At 57.8% G+C, this 27,051-nt stretch overlaps 2 protein-coding genes across 3 annotated transcripts in view; both read left to right on the plus strand.

Moving 5' to 3' along the window:
* Positions 1 to 12,738, plus strand: part of LOC114200761 (lysine-specific demethylase PHF2) — a gene marked incomplete at its 5' end in the record, with an annotated part of 41,313 nt that extends 28,575 nt beyond the window's left edge. The window contains 9 exon segments of one of the 2 annotated variants that reach the window (XM_088018732.1): positions 252 to 367; positions 1,755 to 1,933; positions 2,011 to 2,081; positions 2,723 to 2,886; positions 7,414 to 7,688; positions 8,993 to 9,088; positions 9,529 to 9,638; positions 9,953 to 10,352; positions 10,960 to 12,738. In XM_088018732.1, coding sequence (XP_087874858.1) covers positions 252 to 367; positions 1,755 to 1,933; positions 2,011 to 2,081; positions 2,723 to 2,886; positions 7,414 to 7,688; positions 8,993 to 9,088; positions 9,529 to 9,638; positions 9,953 to 10,352; positions 10,960 to 11,048 — 1,500 coding nt within the window. 2 annotated transcript variants of the gene reach the window in all.
* Positions 1 to 27,051, plus strand: part of PTPDC1 (protein tyrosine phosphatase domain containing 1) — a gene marked incomplete in the record, with an annotated part of 669,594 nt that overhangs the window by 419,564 nt on the left and 222,979 nt on the right.

Consider the following 27,051-nt stretch of genomic DNA (forward strand, 5'->3'; position numbering starts at 1 on the left):
GTGTGGCCTCCGTGGGGCTGCCTTCCATAGGCACGGGTTGAAGGGGCTGGGTGTGCCACTGTCCGAGTCAATGGACGGCCCTGCTTGAACTCACACTCCCTGGAGCTGGACAGTGTCTTGCAGGCCCCAGGCTACAGAGAAGGGGGGCTCCTGGATGATGTGGTCAGAGGGAGGAGGCTGGCCTGTCGCATCCACTCGGCCCACTGGTTGCCTGTGTGGGGCTCAAGGAGGGTACTGGGTTTGCTTTTCAGAACAGCAAACCTGACTCTCTGCTGAAGATGGAGGAAGAGCAGAAGTTGGAGAAGTGTCCTCTCTCAGGGAGCAAGGACCCCAAGTTCTCGTTTTCCTTCAACAAGAGACTGCTGGGGTATGTGCAGGCTCATGCACACGTGCCCTCCCCCATCACACATGCTCGCACACAGCATGCACACAGCACACACACGCCTTTGTGGAGGGCTCCCCAGGTGAGGCCCCCTCCTGGGCTGGCAGAGCCCTTCCCTACCTCCCAGGCTGGTGGCTCTGACAGCTGGAGAGGGGGCAGAGGGCAAGAGCGTGACTCGGTGGCTGTAGCCCAGTTGCTGTCCTGGGCTGGGAGAAAAGAGGTAGGGTGGGTCAGGGCCCTGGCCTTGGGGCCCAGAGGCCAGTGTGAACCCGGTATTCTCAAATGTACCTAAAATTATGGCTGAAATGGGGACTCTGGAAGAAAGATTTGTGGGGCTTCTGGGGCCTGAGAAATCAGGAGGGCTTCCTGGAGGAGGTGACACTGTGCTGAGAGGTGGAGCACCCAGCCTGGGAGGGTGTTTGTGTGGAAGTGGGCATGTCTGGGTTCCAGACCGTGGGACAGGTGTGTGTCCGCCGACCAGCTTGGCAGGCTGGCCACACTTGGCCTGCTGACACGCCCCAACTAGTGTGGTCTGTCATTGCAGTTGCTTGCTCAATCTGAAGTCGGGGTGGGTGCCCCTCGGTAGGAAGCAGCGCATCCCAGTGGGAAGGGGGCTAGCATTCTGCCGTGGGCTTCAGTTCCCTTGTTGCAGGTGGTGGGGAAATGGGGCCGGGCAACGTCTGGGGCCCTGCAGAGCCTGGGATGATGGGGCCTTATTCTTGAGAACTCTTGGCGTTGGGCCGAGGCTGCTCGGTGAGCAGGTGGGGTGGGTCTGGTCCGAGGGCCCGGTGCCTGACCTCATGGCCCTGGACATGCCGGTGATGGTCCAAAGCTCAGGTGCTGGGCCCCGGGGGCTTTGGAGACGGAGGAGGTGGCCGCGGACAGGTCTCCAACCGTGTCACAGATGTGTGTGCCCCTGCTTCGCCCACATCCCACAGGGCTGCCCGCTGCCGGGAGTGGGAGCCGTCCCGGTGCAAGCTGATGACGGCCCTGCCCCCGCCTGCTGTCCCCATTGCTGGGCACGGCCAGAACCCTGCCTCGCCCTGAGGGGAGGCCCAGCTGAAGGATAGCGGAATTTATTTTTCCGAAATAGCTCCGCAGGGAACCCGGTCCCTTGGTGCTGGCTCCGTCTGAAACCGAGCTGGTGCTGGACCCCAAGGTGGGGGGCGGTGAGGGGCACGCCCTCAAACAGCCTGAGGAGGGGCCGGGCACCCACCCCGTGGGCCCTGTGCCGTCCTCGCTGGGGCCACGGCGTCCGGGAAGAGCCTGGGGGACGGGGACGGGACGGGGATGCGTGTGGCCAGCTGCTGGTCCTCTGAGGCCCCGGATGGGGTGCAGGGGGGCACTGAACGCCCCGCTCCTGCCACCCTAGCTCCAAGGCCCTCAAGCCGCAGCCCAGCCCAGGCGTGTTTGGGGCCGTGCAGAGCTTCAAGGAGGACAAGCCCCAGCCGGTGCGGGATGAGTACGAGTATGTGTCGGACGACGGGGAGCTCAAGATTGACGAGTTTCCCATCAGGAGGAAGAGGAGCACCCCCAAGAGAGATTTGTCTTGTGAGTGAGGGCGTGAGGGTGGGGAGTGGGCCGTCCTCCCAAGACCTCTGCCAGACGCACGTCTGCTGTGCTTTCAGTCTTGCTGGACGGGAAGGAGCCTCTGGCCTCGCCCGCTACGAAGCCAAAGCTGGACTCGGCACTCTATAAGGTGAGCGCACCTGTGCCGGGCCCAGGAGGCCGAGCCTGGTGTCGGTCCTTGTCTCGGGCGGTCCTGCCACGCAGCGGGACCTGGCTGACGGCCTTGCGTGCGGGCTGCGAAAGGGGTCGTCTCTACCTTGTCTCGGGTGTTCTCATGGGGAAGGTGGCCTGGGTCCTGGCCGTGGCCCCGCGGAGGAGGGATGAAGACACAGGGCACGCAGAGGTCTGCGGGTCTCTGAGTGGCTGCCCGCCACGAAGGTAATGAATGGGGGGGACGCGGGGCCAGGCCTGCCACTGTGCTGTGGAGGCTGAGGTTGGGCCACCTCCCACCCAGGAGCCACCAGCCGGGGGCTGGCGGGGCTCCCCGAGCGTGGGCGTGAGCTCCCACCGGCTCTCTGCCCAGCCACGTGGCTCCTCTCGTATCTGTGGTCAGGGCTGCGGCTCACGGGCAAACAGGGCAGGGCGTGGCGACAGCTCCGTCCTCTGGGGCAGGCCCGCAGTCCTGGCGGAAAGCCCCGGGGCCCAGCCCCGCCCGCAGTGCTCAGTACAAAGGCTGGCTCTTCATAAACTGTGAGGAACGGCTTTTTCTGGCCAGAGGGAAACAGCAGCTCTCCCCCAAACCCCTTCTGACCTGTGGCTTTGTCCCCGCAGCAGAGTGACGACTCCTCGGACGAGGGCTCGCTGCACATCGATACAGACACCAAGCCCGCCCGCAACGCCAAAGGGAAGAAGGAGGGCGTGGGCTCGGCCGCGGGCATCCTGGACCTGCTGCAAGCCAGCGAGGAGGTCGGCGCGCTTGAGTACAACCCCAGCAGGTACGTGGGGGCCCGGCCCCGTCCGGAGTCAGGCGCCCAGAGCAGGACCCACTCAGCAGAGGGGTGCCGGCTGGCCAGGGAGCTGAGTGGGAGCTAGTCCCACCGGCCCCCAGGGTGTGCAGAGCTCCTGGACAGCCAGACGGCAGGCGTGGGGGAGGCTGGGCGGCCGTGGGTGTGGGGCCGTGTGAGAGCGTCGGAGGGGCTGCCCCCTCTGGGGGCCTGCGGAGGAGCAGGGCTGGGTTCCGGGCTGTGTCGTCCAGCTGTGTCTCTCTAGACATGCCCCAAATGCTGTGGAGGTGACGCAGGAAATTTTCCATGGCACATGCCCAGCCTCCTGGTCAAGGGCACGTGGTGTCTTTGGGACCCAGGGCTGCAGAGACCTCACCCCGAGGGAGGGAGACGGTCGCTTCAGAGCTTGGGGACAGAAGAGCCTCGGGGAAGGGCTGGATCTGCCAGGTTCCCAGGTGACCACACCCAACTGGGGGCGAACGGGGACCAAGCCAGACTGTCCCTGAGTCCCCACGTGCGTCCAGGGAGCCCACTCACTGCAGCCATGGAGGCCCGGGTGGCAAGATTGCTTCTGCCCAGGCCTGCCCGGCCCGGCCTCCGATGTGAGCGGAATGGACTGAGCCCTCCACGCTTTACTGGGTGAAGGGCCTCAGCTCGGTTCTCTGGTGATGGCCCTGGTTGAAGTCTTTCTCCATCCAGCTAAACCTTGTTTGTAAGTGGGATTTTCATAAGTACCACAGACAGATAACCAGGGGGTCACAGCCTCCCCGGTGGGGGGACCTCCGCCGCCGTGGGGGCTGGTGCCCTGCTAGTCCTCAGGACAGAGTGGACTCCCGTGGCAGGGCAGCTTGCTCAAGGCCACGCTGCTGGGAGGCGGCCCAGGCAGGGGTGACCTGCCTGAGGAAGGCGAGGCTCGTGCGGCCTGCGCGGTGCTCGGTCCCCTCTGTCTGCCTCCGAGGTCGTGTTTGCAGAATCGAGGTCCCAGGGCTGTGCGGGCCCGCGAGGAGGCTGCACACCTGGCTGGTGTCAGACACATAGGGGCCGAGGAGGTGGATTCGGCCGTGCTTGGGAAGGGCTCCTGCTGACCAATGGCTGTGCCTTCTCTCGGGGACGTCTGTTCTGTGAGCTGTGTTGTGTTCACAGATGGCCGGAGGCGCGTTCTCCCCGGGGGCGTGGCGCGTGGCTGGCCGCGTGGGCAGCCCTCTGGGTGTGCGCTCCCGCTCGGCGCTCAGTGGTTTCTGTCGATGTGCAGAGTGGGCCCCTCACTGCACAGATGTGCTGGGCGGGACCTGGCCTGAGGCCCCTTTGCTGGGAGCTGTCTGACTGTGACCCCCTTTCCAGGAGGGCGCTGCTGTGGCCCTGGCCCCGCACCGCCTTGGGGGTGCCTTTCTTCTGGAGGAACTCTGCCTAGCCCGCACCTCAGCTATAGCCATTTGTGTTCAGACCCCGGGGAGGCAGGGTCCCGGGAGAGGTGCGGAGACACGGGCACTGCGGCCTGGGCTCAGCCCCGGGGAGGAGGGCGGCCTGTGAGTGGGTGCGCTGCTCACAGCTCTGCAGACATGCACGTGGGCCCCATGCACGTGTGCACCCACACCCACCCACATGTGTGCACACGTGCCCACCAGGCCCACCCCCTCTGTCCGCTGCAGGCACTTCCTCTTCCCAATCTCCCATTTGGAGAGCAGGTCAGTTTTTGATGGTCCATTTGCTCTGTTTTAAGTTTTCACTGTTGGGAAAAAACAGCTGAAAAAAATGGAGGGAAATATGTTAATTTCTTGTGCATGGTTTGCTGAGTGTTTACCGCTGGGGGTGGGAGGAGAGGATTTTGGTATGATAATTGGAGGATTAAGAGATTATTTTCCATGTGCTCTGGTTAGACTTTGCTTCTTGATTGGCCGGCCCTGTGTGGACAGACCGGCGGCCCGTGCCGCATGCTGCCCTGGGCTCCATGGGCCTCCCTGTCGGCTGCAGCCAAGCTGAGCTGGGACCACGCCGGCTCCGGGGCAGGGGACGCTCGCACTGGGTGTCCTGTCCCTGCGGGCAGCCTGGTGACTGCCCAGCCTTGAGGCTGGGTGAGGAGGCCCAGACCTTCAGGGCAGGGCTGATGGGGCCACATCCGCACCTAAGAGCTGGGTGTAGCGGGTGCTGGGCCGGCCGTGGGCTCCTGCTGTCTCCTGTGCAGGTCAGTGGTCTGGTGCAGCAGTGATACGCTGTGTGCTCCTGGTCGGATCTGGACAGCCCTTTGCCTGTGCAGTGTGGATGGGGCAGGCTGCATCACAGGAGTGGGGCAGAGGGGCCAGGAGCTCCTGACTGTGCAGGGGTCTGGCCAGACTGATTTTCCCACTGTTTTGGCTTTGAACTGCAGTCCTGTTTGATTCCAGCAGAAACCAGAACACTGAAGTCCAGTGTGTCTGGGACAGGGCCCAGGGAGGTGGTATTTGTGGAGGGCTGCCTGTGGGGGGCCAGAGTCCCTGGCCTGGAGCCCAGCAGTGACCTGGCAGGACGGCTTCTGACCAAGCTTGCTTCACTGGGCCCCCAGGACCTTCAGGGGCGCTCTGTATCTGCTCCCTGGGGCCAACTCAGTCTCCCCCAACCCTCCAGCCCCAGGTTTGGGAAGCTCCCATTTCTGAGTGGGGACGCACGGCCCCTTTTCATTTAAACAGTCCTACTAAATGTGCTTCAAACACCTGGAGGTGGGGCTGGGGCTGGGGGTGGGGAGGGAGTGGCATGAGATGCAGAGGATGCAGAACCCCCAGGAGGGCCTGTGTGGACTGATCCTTTGGGTACTGCTTTGGGGTCACAGTAGTCCTGCAGGTGGGTCCATACCCTGCAGGCACATGGAGCAGGCGGGGGCCTGGAGGTCAGACATCAGGGTGAGACCCTGTGGCTGCTCCCTGGGCCTTCTGGGTCTGTGGTGGGGTGGAGGGCTAAGCCAGCCTGTGGGTCCATCACCCCATGCCTGGCTCCTGGTCCTGTCTCCTGGGGGTCCAGGGAGGGGAGGGAGGGTCAGCCCAGGAGGGCCCGATGCAGTGGTTTGGCTGGGGGCCCTGCAGGCCAGGGTGGACTGTCCTGCCCCCTGTGGCCAAAGCCTGGGGTGATGGGTAACAACGAGGGCCAGAAATGGCTCCTAAGGGGAGACGCCTGCTGGTCCAGGGCCACTGGGAGCTGCCTGGGCTGGTAGCTGAGGAGGTCCCCCGAGGAGGCCCAGCAGGATCCCATGGGAGGGTCCACTGGGAGGAGGAGGTGAGTGAAGCTTCTGGAGGAGCCCAGGCCTGGGCTTTGAGCGCTCTCCCCATCCAGCCATATCCAGGACCCTGCTGTGCACGGGGCGGGGGAGGGGGGTGTTGGGGGGAGGGCTGCCTACCCCTCCCAGAGCCCAGGCCAGCAGAGAACATGGTGCCAAGGTAGTGGCACAACCTCACTGGGTATCTCGGAAGCCAGAGCAGGTCCCAGAGGGAGGGAGCCGGTGCAGCTGGGAGGAGGTGATGGGGGGTGGGCATGGGGCAGGCAAAGAGGGTGTGGCAGGACACTGGGGGCGGCAGGGCCAGGAGCTGGAGGGCAGCGGGTGCCGGGGTCAGGTCAGCGGGAGGCGGCCTCAGGGAAGCTGGGCATCCGTGGAGTGACTGAGAGGAGCTGAGCTGCGACTGAGATGACATGTGGTCATCGCGTAGAGAACACAGGTGGGAGGGAGCAGTTGTCAGAGGCAAGAACGGGCATCCCCCCCTCTCTGCTCCCTTCTCTCCCTCACTTCTCCCTGTGTTCCCTCTCCACGCTCTTCTCTGTCCCTGCAGAGTGTGGGGACAGAGGACTGGCCATTTCTAAGTGGGAGTCATCAGCTACCACTGTGCTGCACCCCATGCTGCCTTCTGGCCACTGGGTGGGAGGGTGCCTGGGCTGTGAGCCCTGGGCTGTGGGCTGAGTGCCATGGCTGTGGACTAAGTACTGTGGGCCGAGTGCCTTGGGCCGTGGGCTATGGACTGAGCGCTATGGGCTGTGGGCTGTGGGCCGAGTGCCATGGGCCACGGACTGTGGGCAGTGGGCTGAGTGCTGAGGGCCGTGGACTGTGGGCTGGGCCATGGGCTCTGTCCCGTGGGCTGTGGGCAGTGGGCTGAGTGCTGAGGGCCGTGGACTGTGGGCTATGGGCTAAGTGCTGAGGGTCGTGGGCTGTGGGCTGAGTACCATGGCTGTGGACTAAGTACTGTGGGCTGAGTGCCTTGGGCCGTGGGCTATGGACTGAGCGCTATGGGCTGTGGGCTGTGGGCCGAGTGCCATGGGCCACGGACTGTGGGCTGGGCCATGGGCTCTGTCCCATGGGCTGTGGGCCGAGTGCTGTGGACCACGGACTATGGGCAGTGGGCTGAGTGCTGAGGGCCGTGGACTGTGGGCTGGGCCATGGGCTCTGTCCCGTGGACTGTGGGCCGAGTGCTGTGGACCACGGGCTGTGGGCTATGGGCTAAGTGCTGAGGGTCGTGGGCCATGGGCTGTGTGGGCTGAGTGCCTATCTCTCTGTGCCTCCAGCCAGCCCCCGGCCTCCCCCAGCACGCAGGAAGCCATTCAGGGAATGCTGTCCATGGCCAACCTGCAGGCCTCTGACTCCTGCCTGCAGACCACGTGGGGCGCCGGCCAGGCCAAGGGCAGCTCACTGGCGGCCCACGGTGCCCGGAAGAACGGGGGTGGCGGCAAGAGCGCGGGCAAGCGGCTGCTGAAGAGGGTGGCCAAGAACAGCGTGGACCTGGACGATTACGAGGAGGAGCAGGACCACCTGGACGCCTGCTTCAAGGACTCAGACTACGGTGAGCCCTGTGGGGGGTGCGGGCGGGCCCCGGCCTGCCCCCCTGGGAGGGGCCTCTCCGCAGTGCTGCTGGGGCTCGTCCTCGTGTGGAGACCCTGGCTCTTCTTTAGGAGATAGGAAAGCTCGCCTTCAGAAGCACGTAACTCAGTGGAGTGTGCGCCATTGTCACCACCCAGAAGGGAACCCTCCCTGGCCCCCGAGTCTCCCGTCCGCGTGCATCATGTCCTGGGTGCAGGCAGTCCTTCGCGGGCTCGTTACGGCGCAGCCAGAGTCAGCGCCGGCGGCACACATGCTCACCGTCGGCTGCTCGCAGTCGCCTGGTGGCTTCCTCCTCTTGGCCACTGTGGACACTGCTGCTGTGCTCGCTGGTGCAGGCGTTTTGTGTGGCCGTGGCCGTGGTGCCCCCGGGCACGGACCTGGGACGGGGTGTGCTGGGTTGGGGGTCCATACCCGTCTTGCCTTCTGAGGACCGGCCCAGCCATCCCCCACACGGCCGTACGCTCAGACACGTTGAAACCCCATCCACCCTGTCTCTGTGTGAATAACAACAGGTGGGAGGGAGCCACTCTGGTGCCCACAGTGGCCCAGTGGCCCACATCTGTGGGGGGCAGAGCAGGGACCCTGAGGGCATGACCCCTCACCCCCCACCACAGCCCTCCAGGCTGTGCCCTCGGCAGGGGCTCCAGGCTGCCCCGAGGGGAGGGGCCCAGGAGTGCGCACCTGCCTGCACACCTTGGCCTGCCCCCCAGGGATGCGTAGGATGCCCCAGGGCCTGGGATGTGCTGGCCCCAGTGGTGCCGGGTCTGCCTTCAGTCCCGATGCCCCCGAGCTCACACTCCTGCCCCTGGAGAGCCCTCCCGAGGGGAGGCTGGCCCGGCCCCATCTGGTGGACACAGACTGACAGCAGTGAGCGCCCCTTCTGGGCTCCTGTGGGGGGCAGGGCGCGCCCCGGATGGAAGGATGAAGCTGAGCGGGGGCACCTGGGAGGCACCCAGGGCTCCTGGGCGGGGCTCCCTCCTCAGAGACTTGCTGGGACGGCAGCCTCCAGTGGACTCAGCAGCAGAGAAGGGGGCGTTTTGGAAAGCACAGTGGACACTGCAGCCAGGCTGGGGCAGTGCCCATGGGGGTTGCCGGGGCCTCTTGTCTGGCCAGTCCCTGCCCTCCCTGGGTCTTGGGGGGCCCTCGGCCGGGTGGCTTTGGGGCCGCCTGTGCCTGAGCATGTGCCAGGAGGGACAGTGGCTCACAAGGTCGGCTGGCTCCCCCCATGGCACGGCTGGCTCAGGCCTTTCTCCCCTGCCCCCCTAGTTTACCCCTCCCTGGAGTCTGACGAGGACAGTCCGGTCTTCAAGTCCCGGTCCAAGCGGAGGAAAGGCTCTGACGACGCTCCCTACAGCCCCACAGGTAGTGCTGGGAGCTGGGCAGTGTGTCTCCTGCCCGTCGCTCTGTGAGGGCTGCTGGTGGGGCTGGTTGCCTGTGGGAGCCTGACTGGGGCTGCACTCTTCCCCAAAGGCACCGCAGCTCCTGCGAGTGGGGTGGACAGTGGGGGGCTGGTCCCACACCTGGTTTGTCCTGAATGAGCAGCCCTAGGAAGGCCATCTCTGCACCTGGCTGGGTCATGGCAGCCCATGGATGGGGGTCTTGTCCACCATCTGTGTGACCCCTTCCTGCTCTCTCTTGTCTTGCTGGCATGGGGGCCCTTCACGCTGGGGCTCATGCCGACCCTCCCTGAGTTGTGAAGTGTCCCAGAGACTCGGGCACAGACTGGGGCAGGGCCAAGGGGGCTGGGGAGGGGGGTTCGGGCTGGGCAGCCACTCTAAGCAGGCGGGTGTTCTCTCCTGCAGCGAGGGTCGGCCCATCGGTGCCAAGGCAGGACAGGCCTGTGCGTGAGGGCACCAGAGTGGCTTCCATCGAGACCGGGCTGGCAGCTGCTGCAGCCAAGCTGTCCCAGCAGGTGAGGAGGGGCCCAGCCCGCCCAGGCTGGGAGCTGTCGCAGGCCTGGGGACATCCGAGTATTGCTGACCCCTGGGAGTGGGGGGCTGGGGAGGTGGGAGCCGGCAGCACATCCCGTGGAAGCTCCGAGTCGGGTGGGATGTGTGTCCACTGCAGCTGAATGCTGGTGCCACATCCCCTCACGCAGGGGCCATGCTGGTCCCTGCACAGGCCCCAGCGCTGCTCTGGGGTTCATGGTGAATGGGGGTGGGGCTTGGGCTGCTGCTAAGTCCAGTTCCTCAGTGGCTGGAGCCGGACCGTATGCTTTGTTCAAAGGAGGAGCAGAAGAGCAGAAAGAAAAAGAACACCAAAAGGAAGCTGGCTCCCAACACTCCCTCCCCCTCGGCCTCCACCAGCACCACCTCGGCCTCCACCACCTCGGCCTCCACCACCTCGGCCTCCACCACCCCGGCCTCCACCACCCCGGCCTCCACCACCCCGGCCTCCACCACCCCAGCCTCCACCAGCACGGCCAGCAGCCAGGCCTCACAGGAGGGCAGCTCACCCGAGCCCCCGCCTGAGGCACACAGCAGCAGCCTGGCGGACCACGAGTACACCGCGGCCGGAGCCTTTGCAGGGGCCCAGGCTGGCCGTGCCTCCCAGCCCATGGCCCCTGGGGTCTTCCTCTCGCAGAGGCGGCCCTCCGCGTCATCCCCCAACAACGCCGCTGCCAAAGGTACCGTGCCCGCGTGCCCTGAGCGGCCCTGCTCTGGGACTGTGCCGTAGGTGCCAGCAGGCCTGCCCCGTCCACCGTGGCCCCGTGTCTGTAGCCACACACGTGGCCAGCATGTGGAAGAAACAGTCCCTTTCAAGGTGGAAAGCTACGGTCACTCACAGTGCTGAGGCTGGTCTGGTGGCCTCGGCTTTGGGGCCTGGCTTGAAGTCGGGGTGTGGCCAGCAGTTTGCTGAGGGTTCGCTGGGAGGGGCCCAAGGGGTTCCAGGCTCCCCCAGGCGATTTGGCAGAGGGACTGCTAACTAGGTCCCTTGGATGCCCCCACTCTCACCCCCAGGCCCCCAGTCGGCCTGCACGCTGGCCATGAAGCCCGGCCGGCCGTGGACACAAGGTGGGACGGGCCTCACTCTGGAGTAATGCTGTCCCCCGTCCTGGTCACCTCAGCCTCTAGGCAGGGCACTTCGTTGGCCGCTGGTGGTTTCGCAGGGTCTGGGGGTGCCCAGGGCTCAGGTCCCGCAGGTCCGCCTTCTGGAGAGGGCAGGGGCTCAAGGAGGGGCTCCTCTGGCCTCTCGCTCACTTGGCATTTTCCTGTCTTCTCCTCTGCCTCCAGGAAAACGTACAAAGAAGGGCATGGCCACCGCCAAGCAGAGGCTTGGAAAAATTTTGAAAATTCATCGGAACGGAAAACTGCTCCTTTAAAGTTTGGAAAGCCAGGATCCTTCTGCTCCGCTCAGGACCCCCGGAGCCCCGCTAGAACATCAGCCCCCAGGAGGGTGGCCACGCTGCCTCACCCCGGGGAGGGCCTGGCCCCCTCCCGGCCACCACTCCCCCCATATGAGCATCTGTTGCTTCAGCAGGCGGAGCTCACCAATGTGGACAGACGTCCTTTCTCAAGTTGCTTAGAGTGACCAGTTCCCGAAACTCGGCCCTGCCTGTTTGAGGACCATTCCAGTTTCAGGAGAGCCTCCGGGTACCCCTGATGTGGGTGTGATCGCAGGGCTTCTGCAGCTCTGCTGGGAGCATGAGTCCTTTGAGGAAGGAGTGAGCCAATGCTCACCAGGCCCAGAGTCTGAGCTGGCCACAGGCTGGTAGCCTCCAGAGGCTTAAAAAAGGCAAAGAACACTAGAGAGGAAGAGGACGAGAAAATAGGGTATTATGTGCCCCCCCTACTCTTCCCAAGTGATTCTCAGACAGTCCAGAGAGCATGCAGCCCGGCCAGGAGAGGGGCCTCTGTGCTCCCCGGCCAGCGGGTGGCGGGCCGGATGGTGGGTGTCGTGCCCCGAATGGCCAGGGCCTTTCTCGGGATGCTGGGGCCGGCAGCGGGGTCCGTGTGTTAGTGGGTGGGGGCGCCGTCATGGGGTCCCCCCAGAAGGGTCGGGCCCAGCCGTAATGTGGGGCCTGGTGGCCCAGGCTAAGCCATGAGGGTGGGCCCCACGCTGCCCCGCGGGCTACACTCCGAGAAGCACTTCTCAGCTGAGGCACCCCGCCTGGCGGGGTGGATGGCGACGGGGCGGCCCGAGGACATGGGGCCCGGCACGTCTGTCTTGTCATCTGTCCGTGTTTGGTGTCGAGTCCCTGGGTGGACCCTGGACCGAACGTCCGCCCGTCGACACGGAGGGGCTGGAGTTGTTTCTCAGGCAATCCTGTATTTTAATTTTAGATGTATCTCCTGAAGCATATTTTTCATAGAATGTAGCGTGTAAATAGCTTTTTAAATAACTTCTTTTTTATAAGAGTAAAAGTATCTTTAGGGATTTCTTTCTAGAGAGTCTGTCATTAACATTTATACGAGTTTTTTGCCGAGTATGACGAACACTTGGGTTTGCCTCCTTCTTTCTGTTTACTGTTCCCGTTGGTGTTACTTTCTTCTTTTAGGAACTAAGGTATTGCCTGAAAAACACGTGTCCCTGGAGCCTTCTGTCTCGGCGGCAGCGAGCCGCACGAGATGGGAGAGGTCTCCACGCGGACACCAGCTCTTTGTTTCCTTCTCGTTGGCGAAGGGGGTGGGGATGCAGTTATTTTACTTAGCACCTTGTGAAGTGTTTCTGTGTTTTGTGATGCTGTAATTTATTAATGTTTGTAGCTTTTTATATTTGTACATTTCTTATGAGCTTGGTTTATATGCCCGTCCCTGGGCGCTGAGTCCGCGAGGCCCGGCCCCGAGGCTGGCGGGCAAGCTCGCTGGGCGCCGGCTGCGCCCACTGTGCCGTCCTGGCGTCCACGAGGCTTCCTTTCCCGTCCTCGTTGAACATTTATATACTCTAACCCGGCCATCAAGCTGTTCTCTCTCTCTCTCTTTTATTTTTTAAAGTTTATTATTATTATTATTTGGCAACATGTACATTTCTAACAAAGTTTACCGTGGCTATTAAAGTGTTTTATTTCCCAATTCATATTACTCTTGTATCGAGTCCATGAGATCTAAGACATCTTAGATCAAAGTTTTAAAAGAGTAAAAATATTTCAGGTTTTGTACAGAACCATGTCTGTGTCATTCCTACTCATCCGGCAGCATCTACTCCTGCAGTGGGGGTGGTGGGAGGGAGCGCGGGGGGCTGGGGGCGTGGGCCCGGGTAGGGCGGCCAGCATTCTCCTCGGAAAGCACGCACTGCCTGCACCGCAAAGCACAGTGCCCCGCACCAGCCTGCAGGAGCTGCCAGGAGAGCCTGTGGGGGCAGGCAGCATTCGGAGCATCCTCGGGGGCCTCCAGTCCTCACAGCTGGGAGCATCAGTGGGGGTTGTGTTCAGATGAGCTGTTGGTGGCAATGCATTATGTGCCATGTGTTACGAAGCATCGACATGTAGCGCCTGGTGCCCTCGTCGCTTCTTCCGACTGAGCTTTTGTTCCCTCCATCCAGGTAGACCTCCTCTATCCCGCACTGTGGCTGAGTGCCTCCAGGACCTTAGCGGAACTCAGGGTGGGTCATGGTGGGGGCTCTGGGCACCTGTCCTCCTGCCTGGAAGGGGCTGCCCCTCTGTTGGGCATCTCAGACATGGCTGGGCCCTTGGACGTGGCATTCTCCCAGAGCACCTGACCACCTAAGTCCCCTCTGCTGGATCCCACACGATGTGGTAACCTCTGCACACCCCTGACCTGGGCGCTCACCCTGCTTGCAGCTGTCTCATCCCGGCCCAGATCCAGCCAGAATTTGTCCTGTGGCCCCTCCGGGGGCCCCTACACTGTCACCCCACAGCCGCCATGTGCCTGGGCCCACATCCTGGAGGTTGGGCCATCTGGCTACTGCTGGGTCCCCCACCTTCGTGTGGCTGTCGAGATTGGACCTTCAGGGGTTGTCTGGGGGCTGGGGGCTGAGGCCTAGGGCCTGGGGAGAGGCTCCCAGGTGCCACTCAGCATCCCCTGGGCCCCAGGCCCTGACCTGGGCTGCACCCAGGGAACCCTGTACCCTCACTGGGGCCGCGGCCGCCTATGTGAGGTCCCCACATGGTCCCTGGCTGGGTGTGCCCGTGCCAGGGCGGTGGGTGCCAGGAGCTGCCGTGACCTGCGGGGTCTTCTCCCTTCTCCATGGGAAGCTGACAGCCCCAGACAGTAAAGTGGGAGGGGGGTCCTGAGTGAGCGCCCAGCACAGCCTGCAAACCAGCCCCTCACCCGATGGCCCACCCTCCTCACGGCGCAGGCCTGGAGAGAGAGCTCTAGGGCCCCGGCCAGCCCATCCATGGGGCCCCCAGGGACGCTGCTTAGGCCCTTCCTACAGAGGGCCTGGCTTTCCCGCCGCAATGCTTCCTTCCTCCCAGGTTTCACCGCCGGCTCCCGGGGCTTTCTGACGCCACCACGCGGGACAGCCACATGGGCTCGAGGTCTGAGGCCCCACCCCCAGAGCCGTGGCCACGCCAGGTCCGTGGCGCGTGGACGGCCACGAGGTTGGGCGGTCCCTCTCGCTCCTCCAGAGCCCCGTCCAGGGGCCGCGCTCACGGGCGTCCTGACACGAGGCCCTAGCTCGCCATTTCCCAGTGGCCTGGTGGCGTGCGGGCTGCGTGAGAGGAGCACCGGCTGGGGGAACCACAGGAGGCCAGCGGCTGCAGTCCCCGCCCTGAGCAGGGCCGCTCTGGAGAGAGCCACCTGACCGCCGTGGACTTTGCAAGAGCAAAGACCAAGTTGCACGCCAGACCTCTTTGGAGCCGTGTGTTACTGCAGTGGGCCTGGTCCATCTGACTGGCACGGGGGCTGGCGTCCGGTGCCCCCAGCACGTGTAAATGCACACACTGCTTCCGACCTCGGCTGTCAAGGTTCAGCTGGATTCCGTGGTTGCAAACACCTGCTGTGTGCCGGGCGCTGTGCTGAGAACCTTCCGGAGCCATCGTCGAGGCCCACAAGAAGCCCATTTTATCGAGGAGGTCACCGAGTTCAGAGGAGGGGCCCGCTCCCCACCTGGAGGAGAGCCCAGGCCTTGCCAGCGCCAGGACCGGCCCCATTGCCAACTCCCTCGCCGCTCACACGCCAGGTAGAAGGGGATTCTGAGAGGTTCCCTGGAGTGCCTGGGGGGAAGAAAATGTCTTTAGCAACATGAGCAAAGGCCCTGAGGCAGCAGGTGTCCCCCTGGGACTCTGTCCTCCCCCAGGGCTCCTTTCCCCTGGGAGTCCGTCCCTGAACATTCCCTCCCCCGGGGGGGGGGCCCTCCACCCTGGCCCTATGCCCGGTAGGCACACGTTCCCATTGCGTCCGTGCAGGTGGGAGCTCAGCACTGTGGGCACAGCCGCCCCTTGGGTGCCTGGAGCCTGGGGAGGAGCCTGGGGAGGAGCCAGTCCCAAAATGAGCAGGAAAGGGTCCCTCTTGGTGCCTGGGGGAAATACCGAGAGTGACCACCAGGGGGCAGGGGAGGGCCGGGAACCAGGCTCCGCGGTCGGTGGAAGCCAGAGCTCAGCTCTGCTGTGGCCAGGGCCGGGGTGGCACTGGGGCTCCTGGCCTAGGGAACAGCAACCGCCCCGAGAAGTGAGTGGTCAGCGCGCTGCAGTACAGGGACGTCAGCATCATCCTAAACTACGTAAGCGGCCGGTGTGCCAGGACCTGTGCCGGCACCAGCCCTGTATTGGTGCGTTCACGCTCGCTACTGTCCTTTGTGGAAGGTCCTAGCACTGTCTTTATCTTACCAATGGGGAAACTGAGGCATGCAGTCTCGCAGCTGGTGGAACTGGGGTTCAAGTCCAGGCAGGACAGTTCCTGGATCCCAGGAGGAGGAGCTGTGCGAGAGAAGGAGGTTGCTGTGCAAAGGCCCTGAGGTGGGGACAAGGTGGGGTGCCATCTGAGGATGGCTGGAGCAGGGGGCCGAATGCAGGGGAGCGGCCTCAAGGTTGGGCAGGGCAGCAGGGCCAGGCCACACTGTGGCACCTGGAGCCGTGTAAAGGGCACCGTGCCGTCCCCTCACCTGGCTTTCCCTTCCACCATGAGGGTCTCTAGTTCTGCAGGCTGCACAGGGACCTCCCCCTCTGAGCCCTGCCCACCCCACCTCTGCACAGCCCTGAGCAAAGAGCCCTCTTTGCAGATAAGGACACTGAGGCAGATCCTTTGCAGGGGGTCTCTGCCCTCCTTGGGTGTAGGAGGGAGAATCAAGAGGGCTCCCCATCCAGGGTATACAAAAGGACGCTACTGGCGTAAAAATTCAGGCTGGTTCCCAGTCCTGTGAAAGCAAGTCTGCTTCACAATAGTTCCCAGTGTTGACGGTGGCGTGAGATTCCTATCGAAGTCTGTGCTGGCAGGGTGGCTGCCTTTCCTGAGCTCCTACTGTGTGCTGGGCAGGGTGCTTCAAGTTTTCCCACCACTAATCGCTTACCACTGTGCCTCCACCTCGGCCTGTAGGGAGGAGGCTTGGACCCTGAGGCTGGGAGATGGCCTTTGAGCCTGTGCAGAGGCCCTGGGGCAGGAGGGAGCTTCCTGAGGGATAGCGGGGCACAGTGTGGGTGGAGAGCTTGGCAGGGCCACGGTCCCTGCAAGGTTTTGTCCCTTCCAGGCCTTGGCCCAGGATGCTTGCCTGGACGAGTGGCTACACCACTGGCCTGAGGAGCCCTTGGTGGGCATCCCTCTCCTGGCTGCGGGACCCCAGGGAGGGCCTCAGCTCCCTCCCCACACAGAGTGGCCACCGGCCTGCCCACACCGAGGGCCTGTTGGCTGTGTGATGGTGGGCAGTCACTTCCTGTCTCGGGACCTCTTCTTCCGCCGGCCGGCATCGAGCGGAGGGACAGGGGAGAGGCCCCAGCGGGGGCTGAGAGGGAGTGTGTCCCCACCGGCTTGCCCTCCATCCTTGCTGCCACAGGCTGCAGAAGAATGCCCTCACGGGGTTCCGGTCGCAGCAGCATGCAGGCGGCCTCGGGCGGCCAGTCGTGGCCCCTTGGGCTGTGTCTGCTGAGTCGATGCTCAGTTAATTCACTTCCACCTCCTACTTGGAGTGCGTCTTTACTTTTCACATCCCCAGAGCCTGGTGGACAGAGGGACCTGGGTGGGGCGGCCGGGCTGTCGGGCAGCCTGACAAATGACCTCCCTCCTCAGCCGCCGGCCTGCCTTTCCCAGGCCAAGTCCTGCCGGCCGCCTCATCCAAACATCCCTGGGGATGCCACCTCGGCAGAAAAATGATGCTGTTCCATTAACATCTGACACGGATTTGCAGGCCCCAAACAGACGAGCACGCACGTAAACACCCGGCTCAGAGCGGGATCCTCGTAATTAATTGTCCGCCTGCGCGCCCGCCGGCCTCCCCCCAGCTCCAGCCAGAGTTATTTCAAGATTGCAATCCCTCCTGGCCTCCCCCCCCCAAACAGCGGATGTGCCTGCTTGTAGGAAGGAGGAGAGGGAGGGTCCTGGTTCTGTGGGCCTCGACTTCCTCCCTGTGAAACGGACCCTCTGCCGAGGTGGCCACGTCCATGCTGCTGCTCCAAGCCCTGCTCCTTTGTCCCCTGGACGCTGGGGCTCCTTCTCCCCGCACCCCTGGCCTGGGTTGGTTCTGGCTCTATCAGATCATGGCACCTGCCAGCATCCTCACCTGTCCTCAGGAGCCCCCACGTCGGCCCTTCTCAGCCCTCCCCGGGACCCCCCCACCAGCCCTGCCCCCCCGGACCCTCCCACACCAGCCCTGCCCCCCCGGGACCCCCCCCACCAGCCCTGCCCCCCCGGGACCCCCCCCACCAGCCCTGCCCCCCCGGACCCTCCCACACCAGCCCTGCCCCCCCGGGGCCCCCCCACCAGCCCTGCCCCCCCGGACCCTCCCACACCAGCCCTGCCCCCCCGGGACCCCCCCACCAGCCCTGCCCCCCTGGAACCCACCCATCCACTGGCCCTGACCTGTCTCTCTCTCTGATTTCCTTTCTTCTGATCTCAACATTCAGCCTCATACACTGTCTTCTCTGGCCGCTGTCCAGCTCAGTCACCTTCTGTGGCTCCCCACTAACTACCTAAGGGGTTCCCCACATCTCTCGATCCTCTCAGGGCATCTGCTGGGTGGTCAAAGTGGCCCTGTCCCAGCCCATGTCCCTCTGCTGGGTGCGGGGCTCAGTGGCTGCTAGGCTGTGGGAGAGCCAGGTGGGCTGAAAGACCAGGGACCTGGGTGGAGGGAGGGACAGGGAGGTGGGGGGGGGGGGATTGTGAGGAAGGAGCTCCAGGCAGAGGAATGTGTGGTGTCGGGGGAAGGCCTGGGCTCTGCAGTCAGGCCAGGGGCAGACGTGGAGGGGGCTGTGTTGAGCCCTGCCCTTCAGGGTGGATTAGGACAGAGCATAGGGGGTGGCCCTTCTGGGGCTGGGGTTATCGCTGCTTCCTCCTGTGAGGCCACTGTGATTCATGGCTGGAGGGCTGAAGGGCAGGCTGTCAGGGGCATGGCTAGGTCGGCAGGGAGAGGTGCCAGCCACTCCTTCTGTAATGGGTTGGGCTGACCTGTCCAGGCAGGCTCAGGGCCCCCGGAAGCCCTGATGGAAAAGCACAAGACTCCAGGTCCTACTGTCTTAGTCCCCGAGCCCATTCCAGACCGGTGCCCCCAATCCTTCACATTCCTGAGGGGGAGCTCATGCCCTCCCGGATGCTCTGTCTCACACCCAAACTCGGCTGGTCTCAAAGAGCAGGGACCTGTTTTCTTGGGTGACTCTGGGGGGCCTGAGCTCTGGGGCTTAGGACATGGACCAGGCCTAAGAGAGGTGAGAAGCACCTCTGGGGCTGGTAGCGTTGTCCCTGTCCTCCGTCCTCCTACAGACTAGTAGGTGACTGAGAAGTGACACCAGTGACTCAGTGGCCTGTCTAAACCATGGTGCAGGCTTGGGGGGAGACAGATCATGCCCCACTGGGAAGTCCTGTGCGATTCCAGGCAATGGGGCCATTGCCATTTGAGCAGGTTGGTGCAGGGGCAGATGTCTGTGTTGGAAGCTCCTTCTGGAAGCAGAGGTGGGGAACAGACAGTTAGGGCTAGGAGGAAGCAGAGGGACAAAGGATGAAGGGAAGTGGCGATAAGGCCTGAGCGGGGGCCAAGCCTATGTTCATCAGGAGAACAGGGTGGATTAGAGGGCTGCTTGGCCCGCCCATGAAGCTTTCAGAAATGCCTTGCTAAGAGAGATGGGACCAGTTGAGGAATAGCCCTCCTGCCTCCCAGAACAGAGCCGTCCAGTGGAATTATTTGCAAAGATAGAAATGTTTATATAATGCGGTTGAGCACTGGAAATGTGGCTAGTGTGACTGAGTTCTGAATTCTTTTTTTTTTAAAGATTTATTTATTTATTTGAGAGAGAGAGAGTAGGGGAGGGGCAGAGGGAGAGAATCTCAAGCAAGCTTCCTGCTGAGCACAGAGCCTGATGTGGGACTTGATCCCACGACCCTGAGATCGTGACCTGAGCAAAAATCACTAGTTGGACACTTAACCGACCGAGCCACCCAGGTGACCTGAGTTTTCTAAATTCTTAACTTTACTTCATTTGGCTGCTTTAAGCTTCAACTTATACATTCACATGAAAAAAAGCAATGAAGTTGGATGGAACTAGAGGGTATTATGCTAGGCAAAATAAGTCAATCAGAGAAAAACAATTATCATATGATCTCACTGATATGTGGAATTTAAGAAACAAAACAGAGGATCATAGGGGAAGAGAGGAAAAAATAAAACAAGATGAAACCAGAGAGAGAGAGACAAACCATGAGAGACTCTTAATCATAGGAAACAAACAGAGGATTGCTGGAGGGGAGGGAGGTGGGGGATGGGGTAACTGGGTGATGGACATTAAGGAGGGTGCGTGACGTAATGAGCACTGGTTATTATATAAGACTGATGAATCACTGACCTCTACCTCTGAAACCAGTAATACATTATATGTTAGTTAATTGAATTTAAATTAAAAATGGGGAAAAAAGCAATGAAGTAGAAAGTAGACAAACAATAGAGAAAATTAATGAAACCAGATATTGGTTCTTTGAAAAGATCAATAACATTGATAAGCCTCTAGCTAGACAGCCTAAGAAAACACATGGAGAAGATACCAAGTCCTAGAATCACAGATGGAAAAGTGGTCATTACTATAGACCCTACAGACATTGAAAGAATGAAAGAATATTACGATCAACTTTATGAAATAAGTTCTACAGATAACATGGACAAGTTCCTTGAAAGATATAAATAACCAGAGCTGCATGAGATAGGAAATCTGATTAGCCCTCTGAGTATAAAAAATCTGAATTCATAATTAAAAAGCCTTTTCCCATAAAAAAATTCCAGGCCCCAGTTGCTTTACTGGTGAATTCTAGAGACATTTCATAAAGACTCATAAACTCTTTCCAAAAACATAGGATAAAGCAATGCTTCTTATCTCATTTTATGGGGCCAGCATTACCCTGATGTCAAAATTAGAGACATTACAAAGAAATTACAAAGAAAACTATAAACTCTATATCCTTTATGAATATAAACATAAGATTCTCCATAAAGTATCAACAATCAAATCCAGCAATATGTATAAAAAAATCATTGTGTTTAAGTGGGGTTTATCTCAGGAGGGTGAAGTTGGTCTAATATTCTCAAATCAATCAATGTAATTCACCATATTAAAAGAATAAAGAAGAAAACTATATGCTATATGATTATCTCAGTAGACTAAAAGAAAAGGAAAAAGCAACCCCCTTGATAAAATTGAGTACCCATTGAGGACAAAAAAAATTTCAGGAAACTGGAAATAGAAGATAATGTCTTCAATGGATGTCCTGATAAAGGACATCTATTTATAGGGGGAAGACAGGGTATTTCCCCCCAAAACAGAGTGGAACACTCTTATCATTTCCATTTAGGAGTGTGCTTAGCTAGTGTGATAAGGCAAGAGAGAGAAAAAAAGGCCTACAGACTAGAGAACATTCACAGTTCGTGTACATAATAACACCTCCGGAATCTACAAAAGACCTTCTGGAATGGATTTGAATGAAGACACATAGCATAAATCAGTTTTATGTATAATGCCCAATGAAGGAAAGAGGAAAAAATGATGAGTGGACAGATTGGAAAAGGTCACACGATACAAGATCAGTATTTAGAAACCAACTGTATGTTCTATGTGCAATAACTACCAGAGAGTGAATTTATAAAGCAGTACTTGCCGCAGTAGGTGTGAAAACACAGAATATTTTGGGAATAAATTGAACAAGAATATTTGCAAGACCTATATATTGAAAACTACAGAAACTGCTGAGAAAAATCAAAGATTTGAATGAACAAACAAAATTAGGATTAACACTGGTTGATTTCAAAACTTGACATAAAATTATAAAGCCTTATTTTAAAGCTAAGTAAACAAAACGATGTAGCAGATACAGAAACATGGAACAGGATGAAATGTTTACAAGTGAATCCACATGTACATGGTCAGCTGATTTTCCACAAAATTGCCACGGCCACTCAACATGGAAAAGAGAGTCTTTTCAAGAAGTGTTACTGGAAAATTAGATATCTGAAGCCTGGGCCTTATCTCATTCATACACAAAAATTAAGGCCAAAGGGGTCAGAGATTTAACTTAGAAGCTAAAACTACACATCTTCTAGAAGAAAACATGGGAGAAATTCTTCACATACTTATATAAGCAAAGAGTGCTTAGGCACAAAAGGAACAAAACACAACTAAAAACTGACAAATTGATCATCATCAAAATAAAATATTTTGCTACGTGTAAGTTTCTGATAAGAACACACAAACACAAGCCACATGAAAGACATAAACCTGCAGATTCAAGAGACTGAGCAAATGCCAAGCAAGATAAACCCAAAGAAATCCACACCAACTAGGATACAGTAGAACTAAACTTGTGAAAAGTAAAGACAAGTAAAGACTTTTCCAGAAGTCAGAGAGAAATGGCATGTTGCCTGCATGGGAGCACCACCTCAGGTGACAGCAGAGTCCCTGACTGTGACACTGCAGAGCTCAGGAGAAAGCAGCACAATTTTCAAGAGCTGGAGAAAAGCAGAGGAACAGACACCAAAGGAACAAATGGAAAATGCTAATACAATGGCAAACTTAAGCCCTAATATAGCAATAATTGCTATACGTGACAATGATCTCAATATGTCAATTAAAAAACACAGATTGACAGAATGGATAAAAACTATTCCAGTTACCAGCTGTCATCCAGAAACTCACTTCAAACATAATGACACAGGTTGAAAATAAAAGGATGGGAAAAGATATACGCATTCCAAGCATTAATTCTCAAAAAAGATAACTGGCTACATTAATGCCACATAAAGTCGAATGCAGAGCAGGAAAAATTACCAGGGACAAAGACAGACATTACATAATGAGAGAGGCACCAATGCACCAAGAAAATACCGCAATCCTAAATGTTTATGCACGAAACAACACATCTCCCAAGTGCATGGAGTGAAACCCAGAAGAGCTGAAGGAGAAACAGACAAAGCCACAGTTATGGCCAACTCCTCCCTCTCAGCAAGATGCAGAGCTGTCACCCAACATGGTGGAATACACATCTTTTTCACACAGCCATGAGCATTTACCAAGACAGACCATACCACAAACCTCAACACGTCTGAAAGAATGGAAATCACGTAGAGCGTGTTCTCTGACCATAATTGATTGATCTTAGAAATCAATAAGGTAAAGACAAAAGGAACACGTCCAAACAGTTGGGAAGTATTCAGTACATTTCTAAGTAATCTATGCAACAAAAAGGAAGTCTCAAAGAAAATACAAAAATGAGTAGAACTAGGTGAAAAATAAAAACGTGGCATGCCAAAATATGCAGGATACAGAGAACGCCATGCAGACAGGGAAATCTGTAACACGAAATGCTTACGGTAGGAATGAGAAAAGTCCTCAGAGAAATAATCTACGATCGTACCTCCAGAAATGAGAAAAAGAAGAGCAAAATATATCCAAGGCAATCTGGAGAAAGGAAAGAATAAGAGTAGGGATCTGTGAGACTGCAAAGAGGAAAAGAATACAGAAAATTAATGAAAAAAATCATTAAAGTTGATGCTCTTCTAGCAAGACTGACTAAGCCACACAGAGAGAAGACCCAAATCTCTGACAGAAGAATGAAGCAGGGCGACACCGGAAGTCCCGCAGCCATTGAAACATAACGGGAAATACTGTACAAAACTTACGATCACGAATTTGGCAACTTAGAAGAAATGCACCAATTCCTCCAACACCACAAATGACTGAAGTCTAACCAAGATAAATGAGATGAGCTGACTAGTCCTGTAACCGTTGAGTAAATTGAATGGGTAATTTAAAACCTCCTGGAAAAGAAATCTTCAGGCCAAAACGATTTCACTGGAAAATTCGAGCAAACATTTAATGAAGAATTAGCACCATCTGTGCACAATCTCTTCTTCCCAGAGCAGTTTACCAGCCCAGGAGCTCCCTGGCACCAAAACAGAACTAAAAACTAGTATCTCTCATGATTTTAGAAGCAAAAACCATCCACAGCGGCACCTGGTGGCTCAGTCTGTTGGGCATCTGCCTTCAGCTAGGGTCATGATCTTGGGGTCCTGGGATCGAGCTCCGCATCAGGCTCCCTGTTCAGAGTGGAACCTGCTTCTCCCTCTCCCTCTGTTGCTTCCCCTGCTGGTACTCTCTCTCTCTCTCAAATAAATAAATAAAAAATCTTAAAAAAAACCCCACAAAATACTACCAAATCAAATCCAACAGTGTGAAACAAAAATCATACACTCATAGTGGGATTATTCCAGGAATGCCTGGCTGGTTCAGTATTTTAAAATCAGTCAGTACAATACACATCAACCGGTTAAAGAAGAAAAATCATATGATGATATCAATTCAGGCAGGAAAAGCATTTGACAAAATTTAACACACTTTCATGATAAAAAAAAACTTCAGCAAACTAAGAATGGAGGGGGCATCTCTGTCAACCGTCTCTACAACTGGAGTGGAAGAAATGTCCCTATTTGCAGATGATGATTGTCTATGTTGAAAATTGAAAGGAGTCTACAGAAAGCAAACCAGCCCTTCGAAGTAATAAGTGAGTTCAGCAAGGTTGGAGGATAAAGGATCAAAATGCAAAAGTCAACTGTATGTCTTTATAGTAATGATGAACATTTGAAAATGGAAATTAAAAACACAGTACCATTTATACTCCAAAGAGAATAAAATACTTAGGTATAAGCATGATGAAGGTGCACAGGACCTGAAATGCTGACAAGGATAAAATATAGATGAAAGAAACCAAATACAACCTCCATGAATGGAGAAGGTCACAGCACGCTCAGGGATCGGAGACCCAGCACGGTACAGAAGTCAGTCCTCCCCAAACCCGTCTGTAGATTTGGTGCAATTCCTATCAAAGTCTCAAGACGGTTTCTGGGAGACATAGACAAGCCCATTCTCAAATTCACATGGAGAGGTACACACCTTGAAGAAGTGTTAGGGGTTGGATTTTGCCCCTTCAGACTCGTGTTGACACCCTCCCCCCCCGCCCCCCATGCCTCAGAATGTGACCTTATTCGGGGATAAGGTCTTTACAGAGGTGGCCAAGTGAAATAGAGGTGATTAGGGTGGCCCTGATCCTCTACAGCTGGTGTATGGGGAAACTTGGGAGACAGACACGGGACGAAGACGCCACCCACAAGCCAAGGAGAGAGCAGAGCCTCCCTCTCAGCACAGAAGGAACCACCCCTGTGACACCCTGATCTGGAGCTTCCAGCCTCCAGAACTTGGACAGAATACTTGTTTAAGCCTCCAGTCTGTGGTACTTTGTCACGGCCGCCCCAGAAAACGAATACGAGCGGTTAGACAGCGTGACCAGGAGGGACCACGCCTCTGTCGCCACAGCAAGGGGGACTGCGTAGTGCTGCGGGGACAGACCTAGGGCTCAACGAGACACAACAGGGATCCAGCAGGAGCCCCACCAAGGAGGGGGGTGGCTGCCAAAGGCGCAAATGGAGGAAAAACAGCCTTTCCACGATGGCGTTGGGGCAGTGGGACATCCGCCGGCAAACAAGGAGCCCGACCTAAACCGCATGCCTGATACGGACACCAGCTCAAAACGGATCATGGATTTAAAACGCAAAATGTGAACTAGGAAACTTCAAGAAAAAAATAGGAGAAAATCTTTGGCACTTAGTCAAAGCGTTCTTAGGCTTCCTATCAAAAGAATGATCCATAAAAGGAAAATTGATCAAAAATAGAAACTTGGGCTCCTCTGTGAAAGACACTCTATCACCAGGATGAACAGGTGTCTCCAGACAGGGATAAAGTGCCTGCAGGCTGCAGATATGACAAAAGACCAGTATCCACAGCGTAGAAAGACATCTCAGCACCCCAGAGTGAACACAAACCATCCCATTAGGGAATGGCCACTCGCTTGGGCAGAAATTGATGAAAGATGGTACACAGACGGCAAATGAACCTTGTGAGCAGAGGCTCAACACCAGCAGCTGCCAGGGAATGTGATCTTCTTAACACGCCTCTCAGGACAGCGAGGACAAAGCCTGGTGACAACACCCCGAGCCGCCAGGAGGCCGGGAAACTGGGGCCCTCCCACGTTCTGGGCGGGAGTGTGAATTGGTGCAGCCACTCTGCAAAATATTTGGGCAGTTCCTGTTAAACCTATTAGTGGAATTACTAGAAGACCCAGCAATTACACTTTCGGGCATTTATCCCAGAGAAAATGGAAATTTATTTTCACACAGAAATTTGGACAGGAATGTTCATATCAACTTTATTTGTCATAGCTAAAATCTGGAAACAGCCCAGTGAACTTGCCCACGTGGATGTGGAGACGCTGGTGCGTCCAGGCCTTGGAATACTGCTCTGCAGGAAGACGGAACGCTGATGCACGCAGAGATGGGGGGGTGTCCCGGGGATGACACTGAGGGAAAAAGCCTGTTTCAAAGGATACATCCTGCACGAGTCCTTATATATCACATTTATTAGACAATGTACTAGAGCTTGGTGGTTAGGGGTGGAGCGGCTGTAAGTGGGCACCGGTGGGGGGCGTCTTCTGGGGATGACACAGTGTCTGCGTCCTGTGGCTGTTGCATCCAGCGGCCGGGGGTGAGACGGCACAGAGTGGGGCACACACGCACACGTGCGGCCGCGGGGACCTGATGGGCTCTGTGGGTCGCGGTGGCGGGACGCCCCCTGCTTCCAGAAGGTGCTCCTGTCAGGCCACGTGCTGGTGTTGGGGGAGGCTGGGTGAAGGGTGTATAGCACCTCCTCATGCATTTTTCTTTTTTTGCAACCTGCTTTGAATCTACAATTATTTCAAAGTAAAAAGTTAAAAAGGAGAGGCAAGCCAAAGTTCAGAGGGAAAAAATCTAAATAGGGCTTCTATATCCGAAACAGAGAAAGAAGTCTTAAACTCAACAAGACAAACACAGCAAAAGGGGCAAAAGATCTGGAAAACCTTTCTCAAAAGAAGGCGTCCCGAGGGCCCAGCAGCACGTGGGGTAGTGCTCGCCGAAACAGGATACTCACCCTGGGCTGAAGAGAATGAAGAGCAGCTGGGACTCCTGTCCTGCAGGTGGTACGCGTGGGCCCCACGGCGGGCCGCGTTCTGACAGTTTCTCCTGAAGGTAAACCCACAGTGACCACGGGACTGAACCCAGCTTCCTAGTTCTCAGACGCCCGCCCAGAGACATGGCCACGGCAGCTGTGGGTGTGACTCACTCGAACTGGAAACCCAAACATCAGGTGAGTGGATGCAGGAATGCTGGCGCGCCCGGCCCAGCAGTGAGGGGTGAAGTCCGGGCACTGGGCACGGGCAACCCGGGCTCACGGGGTGTGGCCGCCTTTGTGTGTGGGTCTCCTGCAGGCACCTGTGGCCGGGCCCGGGCACTTTTCATGGTGGCGGGAGTGCTGGGTCCTCGCTGTGGTGGGTCAGCGGGCTGAGCTCTGTGCTTGCGGTAGGGGGGCTGAAAACACCCGCCATGTCTCCCCCTCTTGGAGGCCGGCTGCCCTGCCTGGCTCTCCAGAATGAAACCTGCCACACGACGCACGTTTCCCCTTGTCTCCTTTGGGCCAGGCCACTGCGCACGATGCGCGGACCCGCCGCAAGCCTGCGTCCAGTCCTCTCTCAGGGCCCTCTTCCCGCCAAGGCCTTCCTTCCCTCACTCCTGGTCTGTCCACTTCTACTTTCCCTTCCAGTCTGTGGCTCAGGCGCTTCCTCCTGCAGGAAGCTCTCCCTGATCCCTCAGGCCCAGTGAGCCTGCTGAAGGTCCCTTGGTGTGCCCCCCAACGGCTCCCCACCAGGTTTCCTCCGGGG

The sequence above is a fragment of the Eumetopias jubatus genome, unplaced genomic scaffold (assembly GCF_037043125.1).
Source record: "Eumetopias jubatus isolate StellerSeaLion01/CBP00866 unplaced genomic scaffold, mEumJub1_p1.0 scaffold_15, whole genome shotgun sequence".
In the NCBI taxonomy this organism is placed as follows: Eukaryota; Metazoa; Chordata; class Mammalia; order Carnivora; family Otariidae; genus Eumetopias; species Eumetopias jubatus.